The sequence below is a fragment of the Alternaria metachromatica genome (genome assembly GCF_023757995.1).
Source record: "Alternaria metachromatica strain BMP 0045 chromosome Unknown scaffold_7, whole genome shotgun sequence".
In the NCBI taxonomy this organism is placed as follows: domain Eukaryota; kingdom Fungi; phylum Ascomycota; class Dothideomycetes; order Pleosporales; family Pleosporaceae; genus Alternaria; species Alternaria metachromatica.
Window position 1 is genome coordinate 1091975 of NW_026055498.1, and position 24373 is coordinate 1116347.

Consider the following 24373-nt stretch of genomic DNA (forward strand, 5'->3'; position numbering starts at 1 on the left):
TGAACTCACTCTCTCTACTTGTTCGTTGCTGTTTCCGTCAATTCGTACAGCACATGCAATAAGTATCGCACTCAATAGCCGTACCTGGCACATGAACAGATGCCTTCATGTGGGACAGGTTCCTGTTCATTGCCGCGAGCTACTATCGCTCTTCATTGGCCATTACCCTCCCTTTCTACCGTATCTCAGGATATATACATGCTATTTGGCCGCCCACCGGCTCCTCACCGCTCCACGCAACCAGTCAACCGACGCTCCTCACAGTGAAGGCGAATCACGTCCACATCGAGCCCTACCGCTTTCTTCCCCGCTCCTCGTCTTCTTCACCTCGAAACACATTTCGCCATGCGGGGGCGCAAAGTTCTCGTCGCCCGGCCCGAGCGCGTCCGCGTCCGTTTGTATATAAACACCCAATCGAGCCATCACAACAACACCTCGACGCGAACGACAATTTTCCACAGCGCACAACACTTCTACTGGCAACAGCAGCTATATACCAGGTCAGAGTACGGAGTTCCCCTTGCATACCCGGGATCTTCGTGGTTTGGAAGCTAAATTGATAGAGCGATAGGCAAGGTCAAGATGGTGTCTCACAACGAGGCAGCCAGTCGCCACGACAAGCGTGCTAGGGAACGTCCGGCACTCAACACCAACACCGGAGTAGGTGTCACCAGCATTGGAGCTCCAATTAACTCAAGGCGCTCGACTGGGTACCTGGGTCGGAATGGCCGTCATGCTGACAGCAGCCGACGCAATTCGGCTCCGGGCACTGGTCTCCCTACTGTACCTCGCCCGCAAAATGATCGTGGTCTCAACTATCATGGTAACCCAAACGCATCCTGTGGTCTACTGCTACTAGCTGCTAACACCAGTACCGGTGCCGTCCGCAACGAGGCCAGCCCTGAGCCTGACGACAACGCATTCACTACACCTACCAACTGTCGCATGGTCAAGTCCAGCCCCACTGGTCCGTCTCCCTCGTTCAGTGGCTCGCGCCTGACGCGCCTTCTCCCCGACTCACAGCGCACGCCTTCTCCAATGAAGCCCCTTGGCCACGAGCCTCCCGCTGCCATGACAATGTCTGCAAGCCCGATTCGCATGTTCAATCGCCCTAAGGGCAAGGGCAAATCGGTCGAAGAGCAGTACATTCTGCCCAGTCTTAACGGCTCCAACATCACGGTCCCCAAGCGAGACAGTTCCAGGAAGCGCTCGAACAAGTGGGCCGTCGACAGCGCTGACGACGATGCCGCCAAGCGCAAGCTCTCAAACCCAAACGCGATCGCTGTCGTCACTGGTCGAAAGATCTACAAACCTCGCCAGAAGCCTGTCTCAGAGCGCCCCATCCTCAGGATGCGCGGCGACAGGGAGCAGAGGTACCTGTGAAGAGCTAATCCAAGGGGAAAGGATGACGGGAGTCTCAACTGGACAAGAGCTGTGTGCTGGATCGCTGTTCGCTGGTTTCCGAGATGCGAACGCGAACCATTCACAGTAAGTATTTCTTCCTTGCATGTCTTTCTTCAGCGTTCTGCCAGTCAATTTTCTACGCATGCGCTTTTCTTCGCTTTTTGCAGTTCGAGTCTGGGAGGTGAGCGGGGGTCGGTTGTATGTGCTGGTTATGGTGATGGTGGGATATGGATCAGTTCTGTTGCTTGTGAGTTGCGCTTCTCTTCGGTCAAACGGACGAGATATGAGGATGTTGATGACGGATTATGGGTCTGGATCTGGGTTTCGTGCTGGGATCCCTTACGACTTTTATGACGGCGTTACGGATGGAGGACTGAGATGGATGATACCCTTTTCCTTTTACTGGAGGAGCACTGGTGGATTTCCTAGGTTCGGATATGAGAGGTTCGGTCATACGTAGGCTACTTCTTGTAGCGATCTACTTGAGCCGAGGGCTCTGAGTAGTATCAATCGAGACATGAATCTCAAAGTTCTTCATTGATTTGATGACTGTGAGAATGAGTGACTGTTGCAAAGCTGATACAGTCAATCCGCACAGCAAGCAACGACTTCAATGAGCCGCTAGGTCTAGGCTGCGGACCGAGTTTAGTGCGCATACTCTTCTCTATGGAGAGCGCCTTCCCTACACTAGCTGCCAAGCCACTAATCCTCGCTTTAACATAGCAACTTCCGCTTTCTTGTTTCCTATCTCCTTCACTCATCTCGAAAAGCGATACCCAGTATTCCCGAAGCGATGCAAGGCCCACAGCAAGGCTCACAGCGTCGCTCCCATCACCACGGCCGTGCCATGCATTCAATTCACGATCCGGCGGATGAACCACGCCCAACACCTCCATGCCGTACCCCCACACATCCTTCGATAGACAATAACGCCTATCAGACGCAACAATCTCTCTTATACCCGGTGTGGTGAGTCTGCCTCAAGTGCTCAGGCAGAGAGGCGAGGTCGTTACCCCGCCTGCCCTGCATGCGAAGGCCAAAGTGGTGAGTGCCATTAGCCGCTGGTTGGTAGAGTCGTGCATGCTCAATAAAGCCATCAGTTCACCGGTCAATATGCACGTGCTGAATGGTTCTGTCGAGTTCTCTCTGTTTCTGCACTTTCTGGTCGGCTCATATACCTACATAGTTCTGCGCCTTGATGTGACACAGTAATACTTACACAAGTGTGAAGATCAGTTATTTCTCATAATGTCCGGTCTGGAAGCTGCCGGTATCGCCATCGGCGTAATCGGACTGTCGACAGTTCTTGCTACGACGGTAAGAAAGATACGAACAACCGTTCAAGACATACATTTCGCCCAGGGCGATATTCTTGAAGTCGAAAAAGAAGTTCTTCTCTTTGCCAGGATATACAATGACTTCCTGGACGCATGCGACGAAGCATCATCAATGACGAAAAACGCTTCGAAGATTAAGACGAGCCTGATATCCTGGACTCAGAAGACGATAAAAGGATTCAAGAATCTACTCCACAAGGTGCAGGCAGTCGCCAGGGATCCTGCGTACTATCACTCGATCAGGAAAGTTGCCTCTGCATATTACCATTGGATTAGAAGCAAGGGTACAGTTAGATACCTACGCGCTTCTCTCAGTGTTGCGAGGCAGAGCATGGTAGCTTTCACGAACATCCGCGTCATCGAAAAGCTTAACGAGGAACTCGCCCATCTCAGATCACCGTTATCCTCAACCGAGAGGACAACTATTGAACTGCGGCTCGGGATGCCAGTGGAAGAGCGTGTCAAGATCATACGAGAGAAATGGTATGGTGAATGATATCACTAAACAAAACTCTACTGACTCGCTTTAGTCGCAACCGCCACGCGCAGCGACGTATTATCAATAAGGATTTAAACAAAGCAGTCAAAGAACTTGCAGTTCACCAAGAAAACATCAAAGATCCAGTAATTGTCCCAGGAACCGAACCTCTCCTACAATTCCAAGGAGCAGTAAAAGGATACGCCGACAATGTCTATTATCGAGAAAGGTCTGACCGAAGGGCTTATCGTTCGCAGCGCGGCAGCTCGTTACCCTCATCTGATTCTACTGCTACTACGCCGACACGATCTACGCAGTCTTCAAACAACCAAACATTAGCACCGGAATCGACTCCCACGTCGCCTGAACCTACCCCAGAAGACCCACGTATACGATTTTACGAGGAAGCAATCGACAGTCTTGTTTTGAAATGTGCGGACACCCTCAAAGAGACCAGGGCCTACCTCAACTCTATACAACATACGCCCTCGGACGCAGCGTCCCACACGAGTCTGGTCGATCCGCCTGTCGCACCTCCACCTCCTCCGAAACCTGAAAGAATGATAAGAAGAGGACGGGCGTCTTCTTGTCCACAGCCAAATCGAACACGGCTAAGCAGTCAAAGTCCAATGCCATATAGACGCTCTCCAGCCGAACAAGATGTCAATACTGCGGAGGATGCCAACACAAGAACCTTCATCGATCCGGTCATACCTGAGGAGGCTGAAGACGCCTCACAGGATGTAACTTCCGAAGAGGAAGACCCGACAGAAGAGCAAACTAGAAACGCGGGACCGAGTATATGGCAAGCTACTGGTGCGTTTGAGGGTAATATGCCAAGGGGTCTGTCTAGACGACGGCGGAGGAGTCGGTCACCTCAAGACTTTTGGTAGGAGATTGTAGACATCATGGGCGTTCGCTCAAATGCGAGCGCGTCGGTCTGGAGAAGTGATTGAGTCAAGGGGGATTGAAAGACGGAGTCATGAATGTACAACACAGGAATGTTTTCAGTCAAGATGTATGAGATGATGTATCCAATTCTTCATTTGCAGACTGATCCAGAAGATCCGTTGACCCTATGACCCATTGTGAAAGTTTTCAATCTCCCAGCAAATGTACCAACATCCGTACCTCCGTTCTTTCAGCGAGACCAACTCGAACCCAAAGAGAGGGTGAGTCGAGGTCTCAAGCCGAAAGAACTGAGACATGGATACTGAGCTAAATACTGGACGAATGGCAGTCTACAAGAAGAGCCGCAATGCCAACGAGAGAAGGAGAGGAGTAACCAACAAGGTAAGGAAAGGAAAGAATCCGACCGCCATCCGCATACTGAAAACAGGGAAGAAAGAAACGCCCATACCCAATGCCCTTAACAATGCAAGCCCCAGACCCAATCTGCCCATATCCAAAAGAAAACACCCTAATGCACCACCCACCCTACTTTTCATCAAACAGAATACTCAAAACACCCTCCTCCTCACACAAACTCAATGCACACTAGCCCTCCACCCCTCCAGCGCATTAAAACTAACATCCCCCTCCATACTCTCCTCCCCAAACCCTTCCCAAGGAAGTTCATGCGTCTCATCACCACTCTCCTCCTCAGCACGACCCTGTTGCGCGGTACTACGCCTCAACTCCACACTCTCATCCTCATCCTCATCAATAAAACTGCGAATAGTAACTTTCTTCGCCTTCTTCTTTCCACCAGACGTTACCGATTTCTCCGTGTTTCCATCCTGTTGTTCTTGTTCCTGTTCAGACTGCTGGACAAGGACTTCTTGTGTAAGGTCGTCGAATTCCGCTTCGGTGAGCTCATCAGCTTTTTGGCCTTCGAGTACGTCGTGGAGACGGTAGATCTGCATGTCTAGCCATTCGAGACGGCGGTGAAGGTCTTGGATTGAGGCGTTGAGGGCGTCGCGGCGGCGCTTGCCCAGGCTGGGGTCGTGTTGTTCGAGGAGGGCGCCTTGGACGGCGAGCTCGGCCCAGAGGTGGACGCGCTCGTCTTTTAGGCCTTTGACGACGAGGGCGAGGGCTTCGCGGGGGGATTGTGCGGGACGGAGGGTTGCGTCGGGTTCGTCGGCTGTGCGGGAAGAAGCTGAGACGAGTTTGGGGACGCGGAGGGGGCCGGTGGCGGTGGTGTAGCCTTCGCGGCGGCAGACGGTGCAGTTGTCGTTGTCGTGGTCTTTGGTGATGGGTTTGCGGGATGTGGCGGTTTGGTTGGTGGAGCTGAGCTTGATGTCGGGGAGGATGAAGGCGGATGTCATTTCGGTGGGAGCGCTGCGGCGTCTGCGGCTGGTGTTGCTGAGCATGGACGCGTCGATGGCTGACTGCTTTGTTTGGGTGGCTTCAGCGTCGGCATCCATGTTCGACAAGTTGCCAGTGTCTTCTTCGAAGTGGGTGTTGGTGGTGCGCTGAGTGGTGTCCTTGAGTGACGATTTGCGCACAAGAGAGGGTCGTCGTTCGCTCTTAGCAGAAGCGACTGACCTGACGGTGTCTTCGCGAGTCTGGCGCTGCGATCGAACAGTGTCCTCGTGGACTGGCTCTTCAGTCCTGGTCGATGAAGCACCATGACGCTCAGCAGCCCGCTGTTCTTCCAGAGATCGTCGAAGCCTAGCAATCTCTTCTTGGGGGAAGAAGCTCAACTCTGTCAGACTCAGGTCAGCAGGAGGCTGAACGGTCGTGGTCTGCCTCGTCAAAGTGGGGTTTCGTGAGATGCGAAGAGTTGCGCGAGGCGCAAGAGACAGATCGGTCGTCGACTCCACATCACTCTCGGCGCGGGCGTGCTTGTCAGCGGGAACAGGTGCTGAGACACTGCGGGTTGAGAATCGCGAATGTCCGGTGAACGACTTTCGCGGGCTCTCTTGGTTTGGTACTCCAGCGACCTTGCTGTTGCGGACTTCCTGCTGAACACGGTTCCTGATGCGCGTGCGTGTATCTTCGCGGCGGTAGCTAGGCTTGCGTTGCAGAGTGTCCTCGAAGATGTGCTCCGTATCCCTAGTTCTCGAAACAGGACCGGTGGTATCGTCGAAGTGCTGCTCGATGTCCCTAGCCTTTCGAGCACTCTCACGCTGACGGATCTTTCGCTGCAACTCCGCCTCTTTCCTGGCCCACTCCTCATTCTCCTCATCTTGCTGAGCCTGCAGTTCGCGAAGCTCGTTTCGGAGGTTCTCATTGTCCAGACGCATGGCTTCATTGGTACGCTCTTGTGTCATATCCTCGAAGTGTCGGATGGTGTCGTCGCGTCGGCCAACCTGAGCTCGCAACGAAGCTTCCTGACGAGACCAGCGCTGAGCCTCCTCTTCGCGCTTCGCCTTGAATTCTGCCAATTGAGCCTTGAGCGACTCGTGGTCGGATTTCAAACGGGCATACTCAGCATGCTCTTGACGCGCCTTTCGCAGTTCCATATCTCTACGAGTCAACTGCTGGGTGTTCTCGTCCTGTTGAGCGCGTACGCGAGCCAACTCGGCATGTAGGTTGGCGTTCTCCCTCTGGGTCGCATTCGCGGCTTGGTCGAACTGCTGACGAAGCTGAGTTGTCTCCTCGCGGTGGTGTGACTGGTCTTGTTCGAGTTGTTCGCGAAGGTTGTCAATCTCCTGGCGGAGCTGCTCGTTCTCGTGGCTCAAAGCGTTCTTCTCGGTCTTAAGCTCTTCGCAGGTCTGGAATGCGACACCAAGCTGGTTAGCCATGTTGTCGCGCTCGGTGCTTAGGCGTTTCTTCTCGATTTCGAGTACGGCGAATTTGCGGTCGGCGCGATCAAGCTTGGTTCGGAGGGTTTGTACTGTCGCGTCAAGACCTGGTCATTGTCAGTACAGTCATACTCTTCTAAATTTTACAGAAACTTACGCGTCTTCTCGACCTTCCAGCCGCTCTTTCCGCCAGCATCAGAGTCCTGCGCGCTGTCGCTCCGTCGCAACTTCTCTTGAGCTTGTGTGGTCGCTCTCAGTTCAATCAGCTCCAGTTCCTGCTCATCCATCTTCTTGTCCTTCTCCTCACGCTCACGCTCCATGTCTGCAATCTTCTCCTGTAGCTGCTGGAGGGCAGCGAAGATGGCCTTCTCTTCGTCAGGTATCGGCGCACCATCGATTGGGATATGCGATGGGCGGCGACCGCCGTATGGAGGAGCAGCGAAGCGTGATCTTGAGGGTGCGGTCTTGGAAAAGACTGGTGTGCCATCGTCGAAGACGCCAGAGACAAGCTCGGTAAGGTTGGGGATGTCGGGCAAAATAAATGACTGCGCAGTCGCGTTCTGTGCTGTGGTCGGCCTGGAGCGAGATGTAGCTTTTGATTGCGGCAAGTCGACATTGCCGTCAGTTTGGAGAGAGGTCTGTCGGCTCCTGTTGCCCCAGCGCGTGTTCTTGGCCGAGTCCATGGTCAGTGTTGGTGGTCGGTGCTCCATAAACGATGACTCGTCTTCCGATAGCTTCGCGTGCAGCTGTGCAAGTGAAGTGCGCTTGCGGTCTTCCTTGGTAGAGACAGCGGGGGAGTTGCGCTTGCTTGCAGGACGCGGCGATGCAGTATCGAGGTCGTTGCGTGAGGCGCGTCGGATCGCCGCGTCGCGTCGAAGGCTACCAGTCTCTGCCTGGTATGACTTGCGCGACCGGTTGGTGGGGGGTGTGATGTCGTAAAGGCTGTTAAACTGAGAGCTCATCTTGCTGGGAGTACCGCGGTTGCTGCGGTTACCTCGCGCCTGCTCGACGGCCATGCTTTCCTCGTCGGATATGCTGTGGTCAAAGTCGCCGAACTCCTTGTTTACCATGGACGTGTCCGGCTGGACCTGCTGGGAGCGGAACGGAGCCCAAGTGTTCATCTTCTTGGCTGTTGACCGAATGTGCGGGTATGCTGGGAGTGTGTTGGTGTCTTCGCCAATGTTGTGTTGTGTGGACATGAGAATGTCCGGATCGTCAAAGAACTGAGACGTGTTGGTGCCGAAGCCCGAGCGCTGCGTGGGATTCGAGTCGCTTGGTGGTGGTGACGGCGAGGTGATATTCCTGGGGCTGTGGCTGAGGCTGCGTGATAGTTCTCGAATAGCGCGTGCTTTCCCGTCACTTGTGGGAGGAGACGACTGCATGTCGAAATTGTGAGGCTGCGGCGGGCAGCTTGTGGAGGGTCGCGTCGCGTGGTAAACACGTGAATAGGGTATGAGAAAGATACTTCGTAAAGGCTACTGAAGTTATATCATTACCTCCAAGAATAATTCCAGCCCAAGTATGATGGGGTGTCTTGGGGCGCGTTGTAGTGGAAAGTGCGATGAGTGTTGAAGACGAAGCGGGTCAGCGTGTTTACTCCAAAACAAAGCTAACGAACCCTGGCCCCACCCAGCCACCGACGCCCGTCATAACGTGCGCGGCGCGTCGAACAACTCGAATTGAGAGGCACTGCGCCCAACTGCGACGTTCAGAAGTATTGTTATGATGATTTCGTTACTTTGTGTCAATGCTATAGAGGTATCATAAATCAGATCTGTCAGAACCATACTCCGTTCCCAAACATCCGTTACATGCCATCCCATGCAACACTCCGACCTGCGCAAAGTCGATTCCATCTCCACAGAACACCCACAACCATCATGTGTGCCAGCAGAAGTATTACTGAGCGTCCTAACCCACCCACGTCGACTGGTCTTCCCCTGATAGATATACTAGCGTGCAAGAAGTCGAGTGACGCTATGCACAACAACGGGTACAGGACGCGCGGATCCGCCGCAAAGGGCTGACAGGGAGAGAGCAAACTATACGCCTTTGCGCAAAACAGCATACTTTTCATAGTGGAGATAACAGCGGGGTTTCTTGACAGTCTGTACAACTTTGAAGATGCACTCGCAGGCGGTGGTGGAGGGAGCATGAGACGCTGCGGTGATGGCGTTCTCCCTCCGGAAGGCGGCGGCGGAAACTCTAGTTTCCTCCTTAGAATCACCGCCCCATCCTCAGAAGACTGCCTCCTCATCGGCTGCGGACGCGGCGGACTAGGCGATCGGTCCATGACAGTTGCGCTAAGATGCGATCGACCTGGCCGTGTGTAGTTGATCGAGGTACGCTTTTTGTTACCTTGGTTAGGTGACGGGCTAGGCGTATCGGCTCGCGATATGCGAGGACTGAACTCGTCTAGACCCGATGGGCCTGCATATGCGTTGTACTCGTCGAATACCAGTGGTGATTTCAGGACATTCAGGATTTCCTCTGCACCTGGGCGTTCATCGGGGTTGATGGCGAGGAGCGTCTTCAGCGATCTGTATAGCTTTTCAGGTAAGTCTGAGCGAACCCGCTGTTCGTCGTCGATACCAGCCCAAGTCGAGATCTCTGCCCTCAGCTGATCTAGGTCCTCGTTGTCCTCATCGATACCGTCCGCGTTTCGGTATGGCAGTCGTGCAAAACACATGAAGTAAACGATCATACCGAGCGAAAAGATGTCAGACTTGGTTGTGAAGTTGCCAAAAGCACCTCCAGGTCGCTCTTGACGAAGCACTTCGGGGGCGCAGTATGAGATGGTTCCAGTTGCTCCTGTCGAATTTCTCGCTGTATTCGCGGACTGCACTTCGCCGAAATCGCTGACTAGAACTTTGATCTTGCGGCCAGTACGATGGAGCAAGCAGTTGCTAGGCTTCAAGTCTCGATGTATGTAGCCGTTGGCATGAAGGTGACTTAAGCCGGACGTGATGTCCTTGAAGAAGGATATGATCTCTTCAAAGTGCATGCGACGCGGTCCATGCACGTCCTCTGGATCTTCCAGCTGGCCCTTGGACCTCCTCCTGAGTCGCTCCTTCATCTGCTCCTTTGTTACAGATGTCTTCATAGAGTCTAGAATATAGTCGTGGAGATCGCCAGCGTTGCAGTACTGTTGCAGTATGAACGCGCACGGTACACTTGGGCCAAAGCTGGATATCTGGTAGTCCTCCAGCCATACATGTCGGTATGAAACCAAATTCTCGTGCGACAGGGTCTGCAGTAGTTGCACTTCGATCAAGACCTTTTCCAGCCATTCGTGATCGTCGCCGACTGGCACGCGCTTGCATGCGAACTTGCCCAGGTGTACGCCGTCCAGGATATGCTGCACCAGCAAGACCACACCCTTGCCTCCTCTGCCCAGCTCGCGCTCTTCTATGAAGAAGTCCTTGAAGTAGTTGGGACTGAAGGCTCTGGCAGATATACCCTGGCTTCGAGCGGGCTGGATCGGTGTGCTTCCCACAAACTCAGAACCCTCAGGCGGCTCGAAGCTACCCATGCGCAAAGGGGCAGGCGCTAGTTGTTTATGTGGTGATGAGGGTCGCGATCCCTCTGTTGATCCTGGCTGACTCCGGCGCAGCATTTGGAAGTATGCGGGATTGACGAAGCCATTTTCGGTGGGTATGCCAGGCGCAGGATGTTCCTCCGCGTCGCTGTCGTGTTCGTCATGGGGTGATGGTTCGCGGTAGGATCGGTGACAGTACGGACATGACGTAGAGCCGATATCAGTCGCGTGGGAGGCATCGCGGAGGGAGAGTTGTTTTGAGCGCTGGTCGTACACGACAACAGCAGAACCATGACGCCTGTGATGTTCGTTAGCACCGTGTCATTGTTGTCGCATGGTATATCCTCATAGGAACCTACAGCACAATCTCCCGCGACTCAGCTGGGGCGTAGGGAATCAGCGACATGTTTTGGTGCGACTTGCGCCCGTCGGCCCTGTCGTAGGGGTGTCGGCTTGGGAAGGGCGCGCAACGTCTTTGACAGCGGTCTACAGCGTGTCGCCCACGTAAACAATCGAGCTGACGTAACTGCCTTCAATATAGAAAATGTGAATGTGATATGTGCGGTCGTACCACCTCGTGCGGTGCGGGGAAGCTACGAAGGCGCGGTATAGGCAGGGACCTTAGTCGATAGCCCACAGCGGATAGCAGAAGGGGTAGCGAACGGCCTCGCGACTGTCTTGTAGAAGTGGCATGACCGTGTTCCTCAGGTAGCGCTGACTGTTGTCATGGTGTCGTGTGTTGTTTGGACGGCGCGCAGGTTTTGGTGGGGAGAGTGGAACGGCAAGGGCGTCCCAGCTGGCAAGGGTCTGTCACCGTCTCATAGCAAGTGCATACCAACAATGACTGGCCAGACTCATCATTATTTTGAGGTGCTCTACCTAGGCAGTCTCCAGGCTATCAGTAAACCGGATCCATGCACGGTTTCATCCCCCTCCCACCTCATACAAGAAGAACCTGAACAGGTCTGCAGACTACATCAACCCAGAAACTTGCAAAGTGGGTGACCCAACGTCAACGTAGACTCCAGCGCGTTCAATTTTTCCTAGGTTGGCGTGCTCCTGTCTCCTACAAGTGGCTCTTCACCAACATGCCACCCTCCCAGACCTCGCCCTTCTCCAGCCTCTGCCAGCCGTCCACGGCACCGATCTCGACGCAGACCATGTTCTTGTAGCCGTCGTCGGGTGAGAAGTCACCCATGGCCTTGGCCTTCTCGATCCACGGGTTCCACGTCACAGTGTCCTTGACGTTGTCGCGGATGACGTCAAAGCGAGGCTTGCCGTCCTCAGTAATCGATGTGGTGTCTTGCTTGATGTCCTTGTAGACGCGATCTGTCTCGCCGGTGATCTTGAGCTGGTTGTCGCTCTGGGTGTGGGTAGAGGCGTTGAGGACCTTGTCGACGTACTCGGTGCCAGACAGGCCGGTGATGGCGATCTTGGACACGTCCTGAATCCTGAAGTAGGTGTGGAGCAAGAACTGGAACTCGAAGCTCTCCTCGCCCTCGTTGCGGACAGTGAGAACGGCCTGTAGGCTGTCCTTGCTCAGTGTGACGCTGTATACGAGGCCGAAGTCCAGCGGCCACGCCTTGCGCGACTCTTCGCTGAGCGACTGGCGGTCGAGGCCAAAGTCGAGCTTGACCGAGTTGGAGTCGAGAGCATCCTCCGCAGTCGACTTGCCCATGTACTCCCAGCGCGATCCACGCGCGAAACCGTGTTGTGGAAGCGACGAAGTGGCGTGTCCCTCTTTGGGGGGAGGACCGAAGACGGGGAATACGACGGGGATACCACCGCGTACAGGCTTCTTGCCAGTGAGATCGGCCGCGTCGCTCAACCAGAGGTTCTCAGTCTTTCCGCCGCTGCTCTTCCAGCTAGTAACAGTGGCTCCAAAGAGCAGCACCTCGACGCTCTCGCCAGACGGCAGTCTCGCGACGACTTTCTGGCTGCCACCCTCTCCGACGATGTCGACCTGGGGGCCGGGTGCCGACGCGGTGGGCGCGTTCAGCGCTGATGGGCGGTTCGCACGGTCGACCATGATGACGATGTGTTGTTGCTGTAGCTCGAGGTGATGGTGGGGTATCTATTGTATAACTCGAAGCGGCTTGTTTGCGGGTTTGATTGATTGCTCGAACTGCAATTGGGAATTAGATGGTGGAATGGCAGGAAATCAATTGGGGACAGCGCACACTAATGGCAGCAGGCGGTATGGAGCTACTTGGTCTAGAAGGGAGGTGCTCGCAACGAGAGCCCTGGGGTGAGGGGCAACAGCTCATTGCCCCACCAACACCTGCCAGCATCCACGCATCACCCACCACCACTGAAACACATAGCTTGTTTCATCTCGACTCTCTTACAGCCCGCTTAGCTGCTCCGTCTGAACATTATTGGGTCTTCGCCCTCTCGGTGCATATACTTCCATGCCGGCGATGCAGATCCAACAGAAAGGTGCATCTTCGCCTGCATGTCTGGCGAACAACGGCCCGCGGTGTCCGGTTTGCCGGTAAGAGCTGGTGAAGATTATAGCCTTGCTATTTCACCTGTGCATCTGAAAATAGCCTGAAGACATTTACGTTCTCACTTGGCGGCAAGAGATGACGGCTCAGTCCCAACCTGTGCCCAGTTTCAGGTGAACCTCGAGACCTCAATGTTCCGTTTAGGCTTATTACGGTGGGCCATGAGATGGATATACATACGATGCTACCCTTGGCTTATTGGCAGAGGCGTCAAACTGTATCGACGTTATGACAATTATGCGGGAATCTCCTGTCGTTCGTGTCGATATCGTCACAACAAGTCAGCGTATCCTTGATACGTCTGAACCCAATGTTCATTCGATTGACTTGATCAAATCAGAGGTAAAAAGCTACCTTCTGTTACCTATGGCCTGTAGAGGTTCAGGGTAGCTCAGCAGTCATCATTCACGGGACCACCATTAGTGATGTGCAGCCAAAAGAACGGGAGCTCCCCATCGTTTGATCTGCTGAACCCAGACTTTTTCTGTAATCACAAACACAGTCGTCAATGGGCTACCAGCTCTACAAGGTTGGTGTCGGCCCGAGTAGCGTGCCATGGCTGCTGGGCCTAATTGGTGCGCCCAGCGGCTTCCCCCACTTCAACACCACAGCTAAGCCACCGCTAACGACCCGTAGAGCCTAGACGAGCTGAAAACGCGTGGCTGACGGATCGCCCGCTGTTGTGCTATATGAGATGATGCCCCGCTTCCCTAGCTCAAAATGTCGCACATCTCTGATCCCCCCAGCATAGACCCGCCAAGGTTTAGACTGATCTAGTGCGAAGGATACATCTACAAGACTATTTGGAAGAGAAGAACAGGAGTTGGAAATGCCTTCCAAGGGTGTAAGATGTTTCACCTACATCGCGGTGGATGGAGTCGAGGTTGAGTACACGGTACCAAAGGGCAATGTCAAACGAGGCGATCAACACCAATTCCTCCACGATCATCTCGAAGTAGAATCATCCAATTTGCCCCATTTCAAGTTCACTGGAAACTTTGAATTCATCGTTCGCCAAGATGGCCGCGAGCTCACAAAACAATGGGTTGCAATCAACAGCATGACAGGCAAATTAGAAGACGGATCGATGATCAACATGGAACAGACACCCAGCATCTTCGCCAACGACCTCATCATCACATACGGATTCTACGACGCCGGTCCAGGTCTAGCCGAGCTACCAAAACAACACCAATGCTACGTGACCGTCACAAAGAACTACGAGAACTGGATGCGCGACACCATCCCCCAAGGCTCAGACAAATCCAACCGTCCCTTCCACAAAATGGTCCTCCCCTCCGCCCACGACATCGGCATGAACAACATGTCGAGTAGCCTCTCGCTCCTCAAAAACGCCGGCACAGGCATCATTAAAGAAGTCCTCGGCCGCAGCCTCCCCCACGCCCTCACCATCATAAACAAAGTGGGCGACGGCGCCATAAACCGCATCGCACCAGACATAATCCGCGCACTAGCCATAACGCAAAAAGACACCCTCGACACCATCCTCAAGATCGGGGCGAGGTACTTCGAGTTCCGCCCTGCGAAATGCCACCGCCAGATGCAGAAAGTCAGTCCCTTGGATGATACCTGGTATTTCCAACACGGCGCTATACCAGGGATGCCGTACCGCGTGCTACTCGACCACATCACGCGATTCCTCGTTGACCACAAAGACGAAATCATCGTTGTGCACAACCGATGGGATGGCGTGCCAGGCGACTGTCCCCGTCCCAACGACGACGAATTACGAGATGCGCTCAACGATATCCTGCGCGATAAAGATCTCAAAGCGGGGAACCAGGAGGATATGATGCACAAAACCATTCATGACCTCCGCGAGTCTAAAACCCGGCTCATCATCCTCAAAGACTGCGGCCAGGTCTCGAATTACGACGACGCTGCGAATGCTACTCTGACTGGTGATTCGATGGTCGAGAGACTTCACTCCATGTGTGAAGACCCACCTAGAGGCCACCCCATCACATTATTACAGTGTCAGGCCACAGCAACGAATATTAGGGATGTGATTATTGCTAGTGTGCTTGATTCGGATGTTAGTACGAGTCCGATTCTAGCGACGAAACCGGTGTGCGATCATAAGATTCTGCCGTTGCTGAAGGGGGAGGTGGGGAGGAAGTTGATTGGGGAGGAGGGGGTTGTTGTGATATTGAATGACTTTTTTGATGGGGCGACGGCGGATGTGGCGGTGGGGTTGTGTAGGGAGAGGTTGGGGTAGATGGATGAGGTAGTTTGGTAAGGAGTGGGAATTAATAGAGAAGGAAGCTCGGTATATTTATTACACTACAAGTATCAAGCTATGAGACCGGATCCATCCTAAACTTCACCGCTACACCACCCACCACCCCCTAAGCACCCCCATGTTCCCCCGGCGTAAAATCCGTCGTCCCCAAATCCCTACTCCCCTGCACAACAAACTCATGCCCCTTCGTCAACCCATCCAAAAACCCATCCCCCACATTCAAATGATCCCTAACAATCTGCCTCGGCGTAATCCCCAACCACTGATTAACGCTAACATCACTATACTGACTACTCTGCAACACCTCGAGATAAACCAGCGTCTCGTTCCCCGTATTCTCAAGGTAATGCGCATTAGGCACAGGCACGTACCCGACATCCCCAGCCGTAAAGTCGAATGTGCGGGATGCAGCGGGTGCTTCGTAGACGGTGAGGCGGGCGGAGCCGGCGATGAAGTAGGACCATTCGTCTGAGGTGGTGTGCCAGTGCATTTCGCGCATGGCGCCGGGTTCGACGGTGATGAGGGCGGCGGAGAAGGTGGATGCGATGGGGAAGGTGGAGGGGTCGAGGATCTTGATGGTGCCGCCGGGGACGCGGGCGGGGGCTTGTTGGCTCCAGTGGTAGGAGTATGCGCCTTCTTTTGGTATCACGCCCGCGGGGCCCGTTACATTTTGCTCTGAGATGTTCTTCGGCGCGGGGGTGCCGGGGAAGATCCAAAGTTGTTCTTGAGGCATGTTTTGCACTGTTTTGACGGAGGTGCGAAAGTTCTTGGCTATAACGGACTCTGGGTTCCGTAGCATGAGCTCGGAGAGGAGGAACGTGTTTTCTTCGCTGAAGGAGCCGTCGTTGAAGATGAGCAGGAATTCGCAGCCGTTTTCGAAGGCTTGGATGGAGTGCGGGATTCCTGGGGGGAAGAACCAGACGTCGCCTTCTTGGACGTCGTCGACGAAGGTTTGGCCCGCTTCGTTCATGGAGGCGATGCGGACGCTGCCGTTTAGCCTGGGGGTTGTTTGGTTAGCTTTGTTGGAGGAAGAAGGGGTGGGATGATGTACATGTATGCCCATTCTCCTTGCTTGTGCCAGTGGAGCTCGCGGTAGGCGTGGGGGCTTAGTCGCATATTTGTCCCCGCCATGGCGACGGAAGATGGTAGTTGATCGGTATTTTGCGATCGTGCCCACCCCGCGCCTGCAAGGCCGTGTCGGTTGTGACTGAGACCGAATGGCCATTTTGCGTTGCTTACTTCACCCATATCGGAGCCGGGTGGGGCATAGATGTCGCTATTGAGGCGATCATATGCTGGAGTACTTCAACGAGGTATCAGCCACAGCATAGTCTTTGAACATTTCCATGGACTTACCGTGGACCAGGTTCAGTTGGTCCTGTAGTACCTCCGCGGATCGGCTGTGGATTCTTCACATTCGTGAGATCGATGTACAACCCCAAATCCTCGTCTTCTGACTGCCCAGGTGCGAGCTCGAAGTCCTCAGGTGGGATAACTGTAGACTGCATGTCGACTGGATTCGAAGGGCTGTACCCTTGTAACTCGTCGGAGCCGCGCAACGAGCCCGATGCCGAAGAGGGTAGTGGCATGTTCAGGACTTGCGAGGGGTCGACAGGGCCTGGCACCGATGAGCCGCCAGAGACTCCTGACGCCTGAGGTACTGGAGCAGGTAGGCCATTGGTAAGACCAGCCAGGGAGTAGAGGAACGCGGCGGATGAGGAATAAAGCATTTTTGGAAAGGTGTTGCGCGTTGCAGTACCAACTCACCGTGCAATTGCGGAATAAATGGACGGCTTACTCTCCTTTTTATACAAAACTGGGCGAAAGTAAAATCGTATCACCCCAATGCCTTCACCACTAACTCCACCAGGCATACGTCACCTGAAGCGACATCATGACTATTGAGAATAGTAAGGTGACGGGTACGCAACCCTGGCATGCATACTGCGATGAACGGTAACGTGCATGAGATATTCGATCAAGCTTGCCCATTCTGGCTATATTGTCGTGTCTATAGCTGGGGTTGTGGCTTTTCCGGGGGATGTCCACCAACTGCCGGCGGCTTAGTGGTTCGAGGTTGACTGAAGATTGGTTGCGGAGCATGAGGCTGACCACGAGTTCACGACAGGGGTCTGATTTGCTCGGTTCTTGAATTATCCCCATCTTGTTGATCGTGACGACGGTGACCTCGCAATGCTCTCAGTCTTGCATCATTGTCTTTCTTCGGAGCCGGACTCGGTACCTACCTAGGCATTGTGGTTTCTGGGTTTGAAAAAGTCGAAGTAGATGCTTTCTTTGCTCTTCGAAGTTGAAACTTTGAGCAATGGTGACTTTGCAGCCACCGGCGAGCTTCTGAGCTGACTGCGTTAGCTTACTCACAGTTCATCCTCAGTAGTCTGATCTGCTATTCCCGAAGCGCTCTCATGCACACCGCGCGTTTTTGATGTAGTGTCGGAATGAGCCGGGATCAGAGTCCATCGCGGGAGGCAACAAAGACCTGTGATGAGACCTCAATGTTGACCAACAGTGTAGCTGAAAATGGAGGCAGGTGCGGCAGTAGGACTTGACTCTGCATTTCCCAACACAGGGCGGCTGCGCATATATGATCGACCCCATCACAGAGAAGGCGCGAAAGCAGACGAATGGTGAATAGATACCGACACTCACACCCGTACTGAGTGGAGATGAGATGGGGTGTCAAGCTTTGCGGAGAAGGCTTGATTTGTGGCTATGGGTAAGCAGCGGAATCACGCTACGTCATCATGTGGCTCAATTCGGCTAGCGCGACGCTCAGCTCTCCTCCCACCTGGGCAAACCTCAGTCGCGACAACTCTGTCTTCACTCCGGTCCGCATGCAAATGCACTCACAACACTTCCTCAGCGAATTTTACTTCCGTATTGCGTTGCCTAGCATGCCCGAGCCTTCGCGATCTCCAGCCAACGCGTCTCGTTCGCGTCGTCCATCACACTGTCATCCCTCCCATCCCTTCCATCTCACTAGACGCTCATATGTATAGTGGAATATGACACACGTTTTGCGATGCTGAATCTTGCCCGAAGCAGAGCTTAGCCCGCCTCCGAACATCCAGCTTTGAGTCCTGCCCCTCACGAGCTCAGCGCCGACAGCGCGAACATACCAACTCTCCCACCCTTCGTCCAGGCCTCCCACAATCTTCGTCAAATACACATTGTACATCGAAAGTGCCGTGACTTAGGTCGACGCGAGTGTGGGCCAGTGTTAGCAGATACTTTTTATCTTCTTCGAGGGCGATGCATGGGATCAGCCTTGCTGACGGGCAGATGAAGTGAATTCATCAACCGGTTCTCGGCATCATTCCTCGGTCGGGTCAGAGCTATACCATCGGGAACAGTGACCTGCTGTTCGCGACGTTGATCACGGCTCATCTCGGGGTTCGATGAGCGTACCCAGACCCGTCCCGGGATAGGGACAGGACCGGGTGCATTGTGTTGTATCAAGTTACAGGGAATGCCTGAGTCTTGATCACGAATTTCATCCTCAACTGCCGAATAGTCGGCGAGAATGCCAGGCGGAATTTGGATGCTGGATTTAACAGCACCTCCGAAGGCCTTTTTCTCCAGGAACGCCCTGAGAAATTTTGAAGAAGGTGCACTGCGATTCTTCTTCTTTTCCAGGAAAGCCTTGAGGAACTTCGGAGAAGGCGCATTAGCTACCGCATCAGCCGGACCGGTTTCCTCATCATCGCGAACTGTCAGGAGATGCTCCATGAGTCCGCCTGACGTGCGAGCTGTAGCTTTCAACACTGAAGCGCTGCGGTTGACAACTGGAAGAGCCGCAGGAATCTTGCCGGGTGCACAATTAAATCCAGCAGTTAGGCCAACGGGACCAGTGATGCTATCTAACTGAACACCCGAATCGCTGCGTTTCCGCTCTAGCGCAGCCATAGTAGGAACACGGCGCCCCGCCAGTAGCGGGCGCGCAAACTGTTCTGGCTCTTTGTGTGCTTCGCAGCCTGGTTCGCGGCTGTCCTGGTATTCCACGAGCGCATCGTAGGCCTCGCGACATTCTTCGTCGAAGTCGTCGTGTGGGATGGTGTTGGTAACCGAGAGGCGCCACGGCCGAATCCAGCATCCAGACTTTGCCGTCCAACCCACCGGGCTGTCGTGAAGCTCGTCGTAGAATTGATATCCATCAGGAACCTTCCCGGGTTTAGCGCGCGATGCTGGGTATTCCGGCGAATTTTTGTTCAGAATGGCATCGTCTTCCTCGGTCAGGAAGTATGCAGCTCGATTTGGGCGTCGCCGTGAGCGAACGTGCTCCATGTGATACCGGACAATGGCTTCAGTGCCGCGGATACCCATCTTCTGCTCCCACCAAATCTTCTTTGCCTTCCGGTACTCTGGGTTATCGCCAAAGTCGTCTTCGGGATTAAGCAGCCCCTGTTCGCGTAGTGCCTCGGTGTCGCACTCCTCTTGATCGTACAAGTCATTCCAGAGACCGACAATCATGTTTTCTTCGAGACCTTTCCGATCTCCAAGGATACTGCCGGCCGCATACTCGTGTGAATCGTTTGCGACTAGATGATCATAGCGTTCCGGTTGAGCGCGTAGCTTCTCCAATCTATCCAGGATACCTTGGACGAATCCATCGTTTTCGCCTGGGAAAGCGTGAAGGTGATCCCACTTTGCTTTTGGTACATCGTCTAGTCGTAGTCCTCCTTCAAAACAAGGCCGATCGCTTTCAGGGATTGGCGTAGCCTGTTGGATCTGCTCATCGTCTTCCTGGTACTCGGCGAGCGCGCGAGCTGCTTCGATACCCTTTTGGCAGGAGGAATATACCATTGGGTCGCCCGGCATATCGTTGCGCACTTTCATCGTCTCGTAGACGATTTTGCGCTGATTACCGGAACGAACTAGTCCGACAACTACACGTTCTTCTCCAAGAGGCAACGGAATCTCGTCAAAGTCTTCGTTCCACACAGCTGGGAACTGACGAGGATACTCGAAACAACCAATGTTCAGGCGAGGCTCTTCCTCATCCACAACAGGTTCGAATTTCCTTGCGAGAAGATGCAAGTGTGGCTTGTAGTTGGACACATCGCAAGCAAGGTCCATGAAGTGCTGTTGAACCTCGTCGCTGACCTTGTGACCCTGGAAAGCTGGCCGGCCTGTATATTGTTTTGCATAATCATGGAACTTTGCCATGATAATCTTGCTGCCATCTGGCATCTCGGTGCGGAAGTAAGTGTGGGTGTATGGCCAAGCACTCAGTTCTTCGCATCCAACGCCCATCCCTTCGAGAATCCCGTGGGTATACTCGTAGTCTTTGTACTCACCCTCATAGTCGAAATCGGAGTTCAGAGAGGACGAAGCCATGTCGTTCAACAAGCCAAAGCCACCGTCATCTGCTTTTGGATGAGTGACCAAATCTTCGACTCCGCGGAACTTTGGGCCGAGCGACTTGATATAAGCAAGATGATCACAGTCTTCGTCATCAATCATGTTGACATGGAGCTTTGAAGTCGCTGAGTTATGCGGTACGCTTCCGATGTTTGCAGATGTTGAGAGCGTATCCTCGAAAGATGATGGTGCTGTGACCACTATGGTGGGCGGACAGAGCTTGTTGGGTGACTGCATAGTATGACTGCGGTGATTTAGCATTTGATCTGCATTGAACGCGTCAGATGAAACTGACCCCGGAATGCTTGACAGCCTGGCGATCTGCACAATGGGGGCGTCCTTTGTCGTAGTCGGTGTGAAGGTAGACAGGCCGCTGGAGCTCTCGTGGATGCGCTTCGTCTGGACCAGCGCTTGCGGCAATGTTATCAGAGGGTGACTGGGACTGGTGCTGGTGGAGTGGATAGCCACCTGCACGGCTAAGGCCGACTTGGTGTGAGCTTGGTAAGTCTCAGGCGAGTATAGTTCAATGCTCTAGATTGATATGGGTTGAAGTTTTTGGTGTGATGTAATGGAGGTATAGTAAACTCTGCAGCGCGAGCGTGGACATATATACCGAGCAGGAGTTCAGTTGCAAAGGCGCAGCCAAGAGCCAACCTGAGTCTAGCTTGGGAAGCAGCACAGACTACGGTGAATGAACAACTCGGGGCATTCAAATGGGCAGTGCTGCCTCGCGAGAACCCGACATTATCGTCCAGTGAAAGTAATCGACCGCACAGCCTAAGCATAGTTGCGAAGTGAAGCGGACTGTTCACAGCGATGGGGCATTATTTAGTATATAAGTGGATTAAAGCTGATAAGACTGATGGTTGGCGAGTTGGATATACGCGTTTATATGGCTAACATACAAGTCGGATGTGCATTACATGGCTAACATGGACAAACAAGGATGGTGTTCATGGAACAGCAAACCGGGTATCAAACACTGAACAAATTAAAAGAAATGAGTACATTCGAGACCATCCACGATCTCGATCAAAACAGTGTATAAAGGAAGGACATCGGTGATAATAGTACAAACTCGTTCCCAAGAGGGGCAAGTTCAAAGATTCATTCCCAGTTTACGCGCTGCATCGCAGCCTCGAAATCTGAGTTAACGGGGAAGTCGCGATACTGTTGTCGAACTGCAGGTCTGAGGTCAGCCGGAGACATAACAAGAGGACCAAGAAAGGACATACCGGGTGGGTGAATAGTGCCGTGCGCAGTACCAGCGATCAAGGCTTTTGCCCGCCTAGACTGCACATTCTGTGCTAAGTCGTGGCCCTGGCGTTGCTCTTGAGCAAAGTCTACCGTCGGATGACATGCGGCATCGAGCTGTGCCCACATGCCGTGCGGCGCAGCCAGAGCATAGCAATGCTCTAGACACTCCTGGCATCGAGTAACAATGTGGCCATGCGGAAAGCACTGTGTACAGCTGATCTGACTCGCGTTCATCATCCTGCTCGCCATCGTCTGAGGCGTAAACTCAAACTGATGCAAGCGACCGTGCTCACACCGGGGAGCGAGCAGACGATAAGGAATCTCCGAGAAACCGATGGTAGTCTGGAAACCAGAAGGGTAAGACGAGGATGTAATTCCTGGAGCAGGAAGTAAACCACCACGATCGCTGATGCGCTCGTTGATGTCCTCGGCTGATGTGTCGACTAGAACAAAGATGTTCTTGGTGGTCGTCTTATGCAGCTCACAGTTCTGTACGATCTCCTGGGAACGAGGCGGTGTCGCATGCTCGGGATAATCCGGGAACTGAACCAGGTCGGCCATGGCGTCATGGAGCTCGCTACCGTCGAGGACTTCGATCGGAAAGAACGATTCGAAGCCTTTCATCTCCTTGTAGTTGTGCTCCTGTTCTTTGCGGTAGCTACCGAGCGTTGACATCGCGACCTGTCCGCATGGACACTCGTGGAAAGCATTTGGATCAAGTATGTCGCCTTGGTCAATGTCTTCCATCCAGTCGGGAATTCGCTCGTAGCTTTCGAGCAAGGCGTGCTCTGGCTTGCCCTTCGTGACTTCACGAATGAATGAGGGTTTGAAGTCGATGCTCCAGTTACGGATGTTGTAGTCCGAGATACCTTCATTGATCACCATCTCTTCATATTCTGTGAGATATGGTCGGCAAGGGTGATCTAGTCCCACATAATGCCGTACATCAAAGTGACATGCAGGGGTGAATTTCCTCCGGTTCCCCTCGATGATGGCTTTGATATCCTGCAACGTCTTGATGGGCGCACCAGGCGCGACGATATTGCCGGGACAGATGAGAAGCCATTGCATCTCGAGCTCCTGGAGGAGGGCATTCTCGCCATTCTGTGATCGCGTCTTGATGAGTGTTTCCAAAGACTGGGCTCCAATCGCTGCTTTCAGGTCTTCCGGAAGACGTGGTGCCAAAGCGTTTAGAAGGAAGCGGATGTCCAGCGCATCTGCTTTGGTCGGTCGTCCATACCATCCATCCACATCCTCGTATGTCTGACCATTACCACTAACGAAGATAGGCTCGAGATGATTGGCCATGCGTTGGTTGTAAAGTCGACCACCCGGGGCCCACTGATCAGTGTCATTGAAGACATGGTTGCCATGCTGACGCTGAAGTGCTGCTATCTGGTCACTGCTGGAGCAAGCAGCTTCGACAGCGTCTTCGTCTCCGACGATTTCGCACTGGGGTTCGGTAGTGTGGGATATTTCCGGGGGACCTTGAGCACTTGGTGCGATGGCGGTAACAAGAAGTAGATTCTCTTCGTTCCCAAGAGACGACATCCACTGGTCGCTGCCTGCAGACATATCCCGAAAGCTGGCTAACCACTGTGGCACTTTCGACTCTTCATGAGCGGTCTGTCGGTCGAGCATCATTGCCTCAATTAAGGGCACGATGTCTCCAGTCGTACAAACACCGCAAGACGTGTCGTCGTCTACAATCGGCGACTGCTGAGCTGACTGCTGTTGCTGCTCAAGTATCTTGAACCCACCGAACACCGACCATACCAGGCCAGCAAAGGGAACAAGAGTGAAGATGCTTTCAGCGGCAGATCGTACTATCCATAGTAGAAAGAACGCGCAGATCATGCAGACAGCGAACTTCTCAACGAGCGATGTTTGGCCTGTAGCGTTGACGATGGTCGAGCATCCATCGATCTTGGCCCGCTGCTGCAGCCCCCGAGGGCCCTTGGTGGTGGAGCGTTCGGTATCAAACTCCAACCCAGATGACTCAGGCTGTAACGTATGGTGGCTACGAGACTGGAAGTCGTTGAGAGCTCGCACTATAGACCCATCTGAAGCAGGGAATGAGCGGCGCGACATACTCGGCGCGCGAGTGCTTGGGGCGGCGGATGTGTACGTAGTTGCGGACCAGTACGACATGGACGTTTGGATAGCCTGGCCTGCGTATCGTGCACGCTCACTGGGAAGAGTCAGGGGATATAACATATAGTCGGAGAAGCAATCACTAACCTTGGATGAGCGGATGATGCGCGATCATCGCTTGTGACCGCAGCAGCGGGCGCCATAGCTACTGTTGGTACCTTTTCGGTGTGCAGACAGGTTCCGTATACCATACAGACACCCTGTATGTCGATAGTGGAGATGGAACCGGTGCGCTTGTTAGCCGTGCAAAGCTGCAGTTACTGGTAGAGTATATGCGAGCTTGCGAGAAGTGGTGGTAGCCCAGCGCTCAGAGGCTGAAAGTACCCCTGGGTTAAGTAGAGGGTAGTGTCAGCTGTAGCACTGACTA

At 53.7% G+C, this 24373-nt stretch overlaps 8 protein-coding genes across 8 annotated transcripts; 2 read left to right on the top strand and 6 right to left on the bottom strand.

The window, feature by feature from the left end:
* Window positions 1-582: 582 nt before the first annotated feature.
* On the top strand, window positions 583-1383 carry J4E83_004356 (uncharacterized protein; the record flags this gene model as incomplete). The annotated part of the gene is made up of 1 exon (XM_049331285.1): window positions 583-1383. The coding sequence occupies one exon, from the start codon at window positions 583-585 to the stop codon at window positions 1381-1383; it is 801 nt and encodes a 266-aa protein (XP_049189831.1).
* A 3323-nt stretch (window positions 1384-4706) lies between these two features.
* J4E83_004357 (uncharacterized protein) lies at window positions 4707-8290 on the bottom strand (the record flags this gene model as incomplete). The annotated part of the gene is made up of 3 exons (XM_049331286.1): window positions 4707-7015; window positions 7066-8210; window positions 8286-8290. The coding sequence occupies 3 exons, from the start codon at window positions 8288-8290 to the stop codon at window positions 4707-4709; spliced, it is 3459 nt and encodes a 1152-aa protein (XP_049189832.1).
* A 425-nt stretch (window positions 8291-8715) lies between these two features.
* Window positions 8716-10852, bottom strand: J4E83_004358 (uncharacterized protein; the record flags this gene model as incomplete). The annotated part of the gene is made up of 2 exons (XM_049331287.1): window positions 8716-10744; window positions 10806-10852. The coding sequence occupies 2 exons, from the start codon at window positions 10850-10852 to the stop codon at window positions 8716-8718; spliced, it is 2076 nt and encodes a 691-aa protein (XP_049189833.1).
* A 660-nt stretch (window positions 10853-11512) lies between these two features.
* On the bottom strand, window positions 11513-12475 carry J4E83_004359 (uncharacterized protein; the record flags this gene model as incomplete). Its single annotated transcript, XM_049331288.1, has 1 exon — window positions 11513-12475. One exon carries the CDS (start codon window positions 12473-12475, stop codon window positions 11513-11515), a length of 963 nt encoding a protein of 320 aa, XP_049189834.1.
* Window positions 12476-13782: 1307 nt separating this feature from the next.
* On the top strand, window positions 13783-15192 carry J4E83_004360 (uncharacterized protein; the record flags this gene model as incomplete). The annotated part of the gene is made up of 1 exon (XM_049331289.1): window positions 13783-15192. The coding sequence occupies one exon, from the start codon at window positions 13783-13785 to the stop codon at window positions 15190-15192; it is 1410 nt and encodes a 469-aa protein (XP_049189835.1).
* Window positions 15193-15322: 130 nt separating this feature from the next.
* Window positions 15323-16946, bottom strand: J4E83_004361 (uncharacterized protein; the record flags this gene model as incomplete). The annotated part of the gene is made up of 3 exons (XM_049331290.1): window positions 15323-16214; window positions 16268-16519; window positions 16573-16946. The coding sequence occupies 3 exons, from the start codon at window positions 16944-16946 to the stop codon at window positions 15323-15325; spliced, it is 1518 nt and encodes a 505-aa protein (XP_049189836.1).
* A 1522-nt stretch (window positions 16947-18468) lies between these two features.
* Window positions 18469-21304, bottom strand: J4E83_004362 (uncharacterized protein; the record flags this gene model as incomplete). The annotated part of the gene is made up of 2 exons (XM_049331291.1): window positions 18469-21126; window positions 21296-21304. The coding sequence occupies 2 exons, from the start codon at window positions 21302-21304 to the stop codon at window positions 18469-18471; spliced, it is 2667 nt and encodes an 888-aa protein (XP_049189837.1).
* Window positions 21305-21702: 398 nt separating this feature from the next.
* On the bottom strand, window positions 21703-24149 carry J4E83_004363 (uncharacterized protein; the record flags this gene model as incomplete). Its single annotated transcript, XM_049331292.1, has 2 exons — window positions 21703-24043; window positions 24094-24149. The coding sequence occupies 2 exons, from the start codon at window positions 24147-24149 to the stop codon at window positions 21703-21705; spliced, it is 2397 nt and encodes a 798-aa protein (XP_049189838.1).
* Window positions 24150-24373: the final 224 nt, after the last annotated feature.